Source organism: Sinocyclocheilus rhinocerous, unplaced genomic scaffold (assembly GCF_001515625.1).
Source record: "Sinocyclocheilus rhinocerous isolate Xijiao unplaced genomic scaffold, SAMN03320098_v1.1 scaffold1035, whole genome shotgun sequence".
NCBI classification, from domain to species: Eukaryota; Metazoa; Chordata; class Actinopteri; order Cypriniformes; family Cyprinidae; genus Sinocyclocheilus; species Sinocyclocheilus rhinocerous.
The window spans coordinates 133771-143530 of record NW_015628318.1 but is presented as its reverse complement, the minus strand read 5'-3'; the positions used below and the strand labels follow the sequence as shown (position 1 = coordinate 143530).

The window sequence follows — 9760 nt, the reverse complement described above, 5'->3', positions numbered from 1 at the left end:
AGTGCTTTATGCAAGTCTAATAATAGTAATACATCACAAAGAATTATGAATTAATATATTCAACATATGTGTTTAGCATTTTTGTACGTTAATGATAATTCACCAAGAAATTTTAATTGTGTCACAAAACTTGCTCTCATTTTGTTCTAAACCTGTATGAATTTATTTATTTCGTGGAAAAAAATAGATCTTTTTTAAGAACTGCTTTTATAATCAAAGTCAATGGGGTCTAAACCAACATAAGATGCCACTGACTTTCATTGTATAGCCAAAAAAAAAAAAATCATATATTTACATGTCTTCTTTTAAATTTCTCAGAAAAAAAAGAATTTGGAAAAGACATGAAGGTGAGTAAATACTGACCAGACTTAAATAATGATGTTCATTTATAGGTGAACTGTCTTTTAACTGATGCATATCGGCCACTAATAAACTAAAAACTGTCATTATCATCAACTGTCAATCACCACATAGTTATTTAGAGAACAAGATATTGAAGGCGAAAATCTAGTCTTATTAAATCTGAAAAACATGCAGACATTTATTTCTAAGACAAATTGCTTGAACTACCACCAAGCAACGCAAGGTAATGCCAAGACTGCACATTTATTTTCCTATGTGACAGCCCAGGAATGTAGGATGGCAGTGGGTGCAGGTTTAGTGGAGGGGGAGAGGGGAGTGGAGAGTGGAGGGGGGGCAGGAAACTAGGAAAGAATGCCAGGAATGCCCATGTTTATCCAGCGTTCCATTGAGGTGGAGGCAGTCCACCGCAGCACGGCGTGTATAAAGGTAGCTCAGTTGCTGCTGGAGAATCAGAACGCTCCAAGTCCTCCAGAGAGAAGCAACAGTCGCTCGACACGGCTCAGCCTAAACTTCATACCGAAGCTAAACTCTAGCTTTCACTCGACACTATCAGGAGGAACTAGAGACTACACAACGAGATCGCCTTGATCAAATCTGAAGAGAAGACTGCATTACAGCGGCAAGACGTTGTAGGATCCCAAAAGAAGATTTTTCTTTTGTAAAAAAGATTGGAAAGAAGAGGTCATCATGTTTTCTGGAATGAATCTAAGGGTGATTGCTCTGCTGTGCCTGACTTTCTGTGGATGGGTAAGTCATTTTAATGCACTATTATGAGAACGAGACCACTATCCTGTTTAAATGCATCTAGAGATTCAGGTTATTAAGAATTAGCAAGAACAGACTATAAGTTTAATCTTTTACCAGACACAAACAGCTCATAACATTCCTCATTTTAACCCATTTTTAAAGTCATTGTTGAGCAAATGTACAACGTCTTACAAGAACATGTGTCTTATTCCTCAGGCTGTGGCTCAGGAGTGCAGTGGACAATGCCAATGCCCTGATGTACCACCCCAGTGTTCGCCTGGTGTGAGCCTGGTGCCGGACAACTGTGGGTGCTGCCGGGTGTGTGCCAAGCAACTGGGTGAACTTTGCACAGAGCGAGACGTTTGCGACCCCCACAAAGGCCTTTACTGTGACTACGGCTCCCCAAGCAACCGTCGTATTGGGGTCTGCACAGGTTAGGATTTTGACCGTTGACATACAGACACTGAATCTATAATTGTTGAGTTGGATCAGAGTTGTAACCACCTTCTGTCTCCGTCCCACAGCAAGAGAAGGTGCCACTTGCGTGTTCAGCGGGATGGTGTACCGCAGCGGAGAGTCCTTCCAGAGCAGTTGTAAATACCAGTGCACGTGTCTGGACGGCGCCGTAGGTTGCGTGCCCCTCTGTGGAATGGACATCAGGCTCCCCAGCCCTGACTGCCCTATGCCCCGCAGGGTGAAGGTCCCAGGGAAGTGCTGCGAGGAGTGGGTGTGCGACTCCCCTCATCAGAACACTTTTGTGGGATCAGCTTTGGCAGGTGAGCATTTTTTGATCTAGACTGTTTCCTGAGTCAGAATTGACAAAGTGGTGATTAAGACACAGTAATGGTTTCCATTAAGTAATGCTGGTTTGAATGAATTCTGGTGCGATGATGTAAGGAATGCTTGAAGGATACTGCTGGAAGGAATGTGTTGAGTAACGTCTTGTCTTGTAGCTTACAGAGAGGAGGAGACATACGGGCCCGATCCCTCCATGATGAGAGAGAACTGCCTGGTTCAGACCACAGAATGGAGCGCATGCTCAAAGACCTGCGGATTGGGAATCTCAACCCGTGTCACCAATGACAACCGCGAATGCCGTCTTGAGAAGCAGTCCCGCCTCTGCATGGTCCGTCCTTGCGAGTCACACCTGGAGGAGAAAATCAGGGTAAGCAGAAACTTACCTCCCTAACCAATCACAGTGCAGCTCACTCTTGGTTCCATCGAAGCATTATGATGACATCACAGAACTTGCTGGCTAAATTTTCATTCTTTGTCTTTACAGAAAGGGAAGAAGTGCATCCGCACCCCACGTGTCTCCAAACCCATGAAGTTTGAGATTTCTGGCTGCACGACTACCAAGTCTTACAGGCCCAAGTTCTGCGGCGTTTGCACAGACGGTCGCTGCTGCACCCCTCACAGAACCGCCACCTTGCCCATGGAGTTCAAGTGCCCCAATGGCCAAGTCATGAAGAAGCAGATGATGTTCATCAAGACCTGTGCATGCCACTACAACTGCCCTGGGGAGAACGACATCTTTGAGTCCATGTACTACAAGAAGATGGTTGGTGACATGGCGTAAGGAGACAGCGGCAGTGACGCCAAGGAGTTCCATGCAGTGACTGTCCACTTGAATCGAACAGATATCCATCTCATATCTCAGCACAAAGTACTTGTTTGTCTTTTTATGGTTTGTTGCTTTCATTTTAAAATTTATTTTTGCGTGTATGTGTCTGTATCTTGTACATGGACTCTGGATTTATGTGCTGTATGTGTATTCATTTGTCAAGGTGGATGTCTAAGGCTAGGGGGTGGGGATTGTAAAATGACGGGGCTCTGTTCGGACGCCCCCTAAAAACCAATACTGCACTATAGTCCGACTCTGTGACGCCCAATGTCACTGATTGGCAGATGACGCCAACCCCTTCCCTAAACTGTGGTGGGCAGATTCAGATTCTGAGAGCAAAAATAGTGAGAAATGGAAGGCAGCTTTTAACCCCAGAAGCGAATCGCCTCACCAAGCCGAGAGAAGGCGGAAGAATGAGACAGAGAGAAACAGATGTGCTCTTATGTTTTAGTTGATTTTGTCAGCTCAGAGTTTGATTGAGCTGAACCGACACATGAAGTTTGGCCGATCTATGAAGGTTAATATAGCACTGAGTGTTTGACTTCGACTGTCTGGCCCCTCCTGATGGGAGAGCGTCAGTACCCCTGTCAGAAAGACTGGATGAATTGTAGCTTCATTCTTTTTTTATTACAGTATCTATTATTTGAAAGCTGTAAATAATGTACATATTTTGTACAGCTTAAGTTAATTTAAATTTAAAGCATTTGATGTCTTTCTTATTTTTTTGCTTCACCATGTTTAATAATAGCTTCATGTGCTGACTTGACTGTTCCAATATTTTATTGAGAAGTGTGACCAAGAAGTTACATGTTTTCACTTTTGTAGTTTGAAATAAAATATTATATTTTTTATATAAACATTGTCATTTTTTGAGTCATTTTCCCTCTGATACAGAGACTCTTCTAATGGTAACTGTCCATCCTGATGTCAATCACACGTGAACACCACGTTTTCACAAAAGCCTCTCATGTTCACACTTACTTCAATGCCATTTTTACAGATGTTTTTGAAAGAAGACTTAAGCTAACCTGCATTTATTTGATCAAAAATACTGTTACAGCTTAAAATAACAGATTTTTTTAGGATTATTTAATAGTTAGAAAATTCAAATCAGTAACATTAATTAAAAATATATTTTGTTGTTTGTCATTTCTCTGATCACAAATGCAGACATGGTTTTATGTTTACGCGGCGCGATGCAATGCAGCGCGTAAAAAGACAGTATAAGTCATTATAATCAGTAATTATGTCCCCACTGGATGCAACAAATGTCTCGTTTGTAATGGGTTTTATTGGTTTTGTCTGGTCGTGCCGGGAGACGGCATCACAGTATGGTAGGGGTGTAACATTTCCGTCACACGCTTGAGGTATTCGGCCAATCACAACGCACTGGATAGCTGGCCAATCAGAGCACACCACGCTTTTCAGACCGATGAGCTTTGTAAAAATCGACGCGTTTCAGAAAGGCGGGGCATAGAGAAGAAACAGTAATGTACAGTATGTGGAAAATAATGTGTTCTTTGAACCTTAAACCGCATAAACACATTTCATTACCCCAAATACACAAAATAATGTTCTTTTTAGCAACATGACCACTTTAAAACTCAAATCTGCGGTTTATTTATAAAGACAGCGCCTATTTGAAAATGTGCTTCACCGATTTCGGAGACATGAGCTCCACGCGATCAGCAGGCGCTCAGTGCTTATGTACTGTATCCCAACTAGAGCAGCCTCAACTCAGCTAGTCCTTCTGACATTAGCCGCTGGCTTTGATCGCTGTAGTGGTTAAACATAATATATAATTCATTTTGGGTAAATCTAACAGGTGGTCTTTATTCTATTAATCTATTAATATGTTTAAATGAAAACGAAAAGAGGCAGTGGTGTTTGATATCATATTTCGTATTATTGTAAATACAGTGAGGGAAATTACAGTAGCCAAGGCGAGCAGTTTGCAGAATTACCGGACTTGCGTCGTCCTGTCCCCGTGAGTTCACACTCCCGAGTCGAACTCGCGAAGTCCGACTCCGAACTACCGAGGATGCAAGTCCGAAGTTTGCTTACTTGGTATTGAAAAACGCGCGCAGACCTACGTCACCAGACGTAGACCATATTCTTCTCGGTACTTATTTTGACCGCGATGGAAACGCAGACAGCAACAGGTCTGGGGGGGGGGAAAGTTCCTGGGACAAATTGTTCCAGGTAATTTCGGTGGGAAAGCGGCTTTAGACTATTGAGTTTACAGTAACCAGACAAAAAGCACACAGCGAAGCACAGATGACCTGAACTCAGCAGCAGAGTGCGATGTAGGCTAATGTAATGTAATGTTAATGCAGGGAAAATTGTCGATAAAAAAAAAACAGACTGGCCTACGTGTTCATGGATACACACACAAACTGTGTGTGAGACAATGTAAGTTAAATATTCTGTCAAATTTACAATAAGCAGTAAGTATTACTTGACAGTAACGGTCTAAAGAAGGGACCGCAACAAAAATGTGTATCTATTTGAGGCTATCCGTGTAAAGGATGGGGTCTGATCTATCAAAACTCAATAGGATATAAACACTGTTAAACAATAAAAACACTAAACATAGCTCTGTTAGCTGTGAGAAACATACACCTTTAGGCAATATTTAGAATCATACGTTTAAAAAACCTACTTAATTGCTTGATTTCGTAATCGTTTTCCCAACTGAGGACGACACATTGAATTTGATCTGTCTCTGCAAACCATTTAAGTTACTGTATGTAGAATGAGCGCCATCTAGTGCATTGACTGTGGTAGTGAAATGTTTATATTCAGAGGCTGTAGACTAGTGGATTGATTTCTAATTTCTAGAAATTAGATTAATTTCTAACTAATTTGATTTTTTTTTTTTAAACAGAAAGTACCTTCAGTCAGAGGACTCAATGTTACAACAATTGAAATAATACAGTATAACAACAATTTTGCATTTTAGACTTTTATCAATATATCAATAAAATTATCAATAAATTATGATTTAAACAGGCTGCATGCGTCTTAAGAAAACTTTAAAAATCTGTTTAAAAACAGTTGTTGACTTTGTGGCCTAGTGGGGCACAAATGTATTTTCTATTATTTTTAATGTGCTACTTGTGCATTTACTATAGAATCTTAGCCAGTAATTTTCTCACCATACTTAATTACATTAATATCTGGAAATCTTACTTAAAAGTATATTTGTTCCCTCTTTCTTAACATCCAATCAGTTACATGGTGGCCCCAATGCCATAAGATTTGAGTGACGGAGACAGTGATGCACATCCCTTGGAGGGGCTGCTTTTCTTATGCTCTTCAAGTCAAGTCAAGTCACTTTTATTTATATAGCACTTTATACAATACAGATTGTGTCAAAGCAGCTTTACAGTTTCAAACAGGAAAATTGTTTGTCGATAATGCAAGAGAACAATAACAAACAGTCAATTTTTCAGTTAAAAGTCAGTTCATTGTAGATTCAGTGATTCTAGGTGCTGGTCCACCATCTGGTCTGGATACAGACTGGATCCGGGTGGCTACTGTGACCTCAGAATAAGAATGAAACAGAGTGATATTAACGTAGATGCCGTACTTCTTAGGATGTAATGAGTAGCCAGCATCTGGTATATATATATTATTTGATCATACTTAATCAATATGTTCCTTTTCATAATCATTACAGCCACGGGAAGGATTAAAAGGCACAGTCCCTTGGTATCCCTCTTCAGGAACTCCAAATGGCACTGCAAAAAAAAAAAAAGACAAAGACAAAGTTACACATGAGGTTCTACAGAATTGATCCACCAACTAAAGTGTTAAGAATTGTTTAACTATATTAAATAAAGATAAAATAGTAAAAATATACAAAATTTAGAAAAGCATGGACTTTTTGCACACATAGGGTGAAATAGTAAATAAACATACCATCTCTGTCGTGATCCTGTGTTATATTAACATAACCAGCAAAAAGGATGCTGAAATCTTCTTTAAAATCCTCACACTTGGGGTTAAAGTCACCATAGGGCAACTTCAAATCATCGTAGAGAACCCATCGATCAAAGACGTTTAAGCCCGCAATTACGTGAGTAAGGCATGAGGCCCTCGTTAACAGCAGAAACTGGAGTTCAAAGGTCCTTAAAGAAAAGCCATTAAAAAGCATCAGATACACAGATGCTACACAAAATGACTCTGGAAATGTAAAAGAAAAAAATATGTGGCGATGAGAATATGAAGCCAACACCTTTGTGATGGCATCTGACAACAACACATTCATCTCTAATGACAAGTCAAGTGATGTTTTTTTTAGAAGAATCATAATGTGACTCAAAATAATGCACAACTGTTGTGCTTCTCATGTCATAATTGAAATAACTGGTAAACATTTACATAGTACTTTAATTTATTTTTGCACTATTTTTGGTTTTCTATAGGGCAGTGGAGAGAGACAGAAAAGCAGCTAGGGGAGAGAGATGGAGGAAGGTGATGATCAGGATCAAACATTGGTGCCCATGAGCCAGTATCTCACACAGTATGTGTGTTTTGGGTAAGTGTGCTACCATCAGGTACTTGGCCTGAAAAATCAAAGAATCACTGTATGAAATGAATTCTGGCCTTTACCTGTAATAATCATCATCAACATATAGAGGTGGTGCAACATCCAGTTGCTGATGTGTGTCCACTAGAACGAGTAAAGGATGGGGATCGCTGAAACCCAAGTCATACACATCTCCTAAATGTTCAAATTTACTGAAAATGTTAAATGAAGTGGCTTAGGACATATTTGACAGAAAATTGGAATTTAAGTGCACAATTAAGGCTGGTGTTTAGTGCAAAAAGGTCACGATTCACAATCAGCACATATTTCAAGAGTTGAGTCTGCTTTATTATCCATAATGAGAGTTTTACTTTATAGATCAAGCTGAGAAAGGACAGAGTATGAGCTTAAAATTAATTTACCTCAAGGTCTTCTCGCTCACTTGTTTAGCAGGTAGTGAGCTATGGTATTTGGGCAAAACAAGTTCATTAAACGTGTGCAAATGATCCTTTGGCTCACTCCAAGCATCAATGACATACTTTTCATTATCAGATCTATCATTGGTCACCTTGAATGTGGGACAATCAAGTCCCCCAAACAGCCAAGATGCTTTGGCCTCATTATACATTCTGTATCTTAAGAAGACCATAGGTGCTCTCAGCTTTTCAAAAGAATTGAAAAGAGATGCAATACGGTCATATTTCATATAGCAAATATATAAGGCCATCAAGTATGAATCCGGGACACACATGTTAATGAACTTGAATCGGCCAAATTGACCATCAGTTCTCAAAGAGATGGTGTCGATGTGCAAATATTCCGATCTAGAAGGGAAAAAGGTGTGTTTTAGCACAGGTAATGAAGTAGGAATTACTACTAATGTGCAGCACTCTTTTTCATTATTTTATAAGTCTGACCTTGCTGGGTTGTTTTTCAGCAATTCTTCGACTATATTGGAAACAACATGAATCCACATTTATTAAATATTTTTTAAACAGTTTTTAAATATTATTCAGTTCTAATAGTATACATTTTTGATTTTCATACCTTTTTCCAAGAGTTTGTTGTATTCTTGCGTTATCCAAGACTTCACATCATCTCTGTTTGAAAAAGGACAATTATATATAACCAAAATATTAAGAATTTTACACATCTAATTTCAGATGACATTACAACATTTTTGGTGGGAAATCAACTTAGAAATGGCTTAATTTTAGCTCTCTCTCCATATTAACTTCCTAAGGGAAAGAATAAGGAAATAAGAGAAAGAAATTGCACACATCAAATTTACAAGCAGCTTTGAAACAAATCTATATGTTTTTCGATGAGCTGCTGTTGTTTTGAACTTGTTTTAATGCTGGATGCTTAATGTACTCTCTGAAAGCTTCCTGTGTTGAATGCCCATTGTTCAGTAGCTCCCAAGAAAATACATGTGTAATCTAAGAAAATACATGTGTAATCTTTCAAACAATATTGCTCTAAGGATGTTCTTGTTGCTACACATTAACTTTATTTAAAAAAAATAAAAAAAAGTAACATTCATATATACCTGGATATTTTGTTTTCCATGTTTGAGCACCTATAAATCATTCAAAACCATCAGTAATGAATGCCGGCTCCTACTGTAAGAGTTTTGTTAAAGGGGTCATATGATGCAATTTCATTTTTTCCTTTCTCTTTGGAGTGTTACAAGCTCTTGGTGCATAAAGAAGATCTGTAAAGTTGCAAAGACTAAAGTCTCTTTTAACTTTAAACCGCATAAACACATTTCATTACACCAAATACACAAAATAATGTTCTTTTTAGCAGCATCATATGACCCCTTTAAGCAAGAAGAGCTTCTCTTCCTCATCATGTGACAGGAATGACGTATAACACATGACCTATTCCACAAGCCCACACAAGTTTAATGTTTAGATTTTTATATTGTGTGCTATTCAACTGTTCATTGTCAGGTACCCCATAGGTTGGTTACAAATATAATTAATATAATATAATATAATATAATAGTGTGGGCCTTGACCAGTTTCATAAACAGTACTCAATGCCAAAAAGTTTAAAATTACTCTTTTTATGTTTGTGCTGTGATTTCTTGGGCATTACTACATTTCAGGAATTAGCCTGTTGTTGTACTGAATGGAAGAAATGAGCAGAAATGTTTTTGAACGTTGTTCAAATTATTACCTATTTTAGAATTGCTCTCCTGTGGCTGGTCACATTCAGCATGTCAGGTTCAGGCATGCCAGATGCAAAGTTGGTCTCCAGAACAAGATGCAAAGCAGACCAGACTCATGCTGATCCAAGTCAGAAAGTCTGGATACACATGCCATGCAAGACTACATTAAAGGGGTCATATGATGCTATTTTAAAGATCATTATTTTGTGTATTTGGTGTAACAGAATATGTTGGCATGCTTTAATGTTCAAAAAACACATTATTTTTCAAATACTGTACATTATTGTAGGTCCTCTATGCCCCGCCTCTCTCAAAC

At 38.8% G+C, this 9760-nt stretch overlaps 1 protein-coding gene across 1 annotated transcript; it reads left to right on the top strand.

Annotated features, from left to right (window-relative positions):
* The first annotated feature begins 794 nt into the window (after positions 1-794).
* ccn2a (cellular communication network factor 2a) lies at positions 795-3544 on the top strand. The gene is made up of 5 exons (XM_016548868.1): positions 795-1110; positions 1327-1543; positions 1635-1886; positions 2064-2275; positions 2393-3544. The coding sequence occupies exons 1-5, from the start codon at positions 1051-1053 to the stop codon at positions 2687-2689; spliced, it is 1038 nt and encodes a 345-aa protein (XP_016404354.1). The 5' UTR covers positions 795-1050; the 3' UTR covers positions 2690-3544.
* The last annotated feature ends 6216 nt before the right edge of the window (positions 3545-9760 follow it).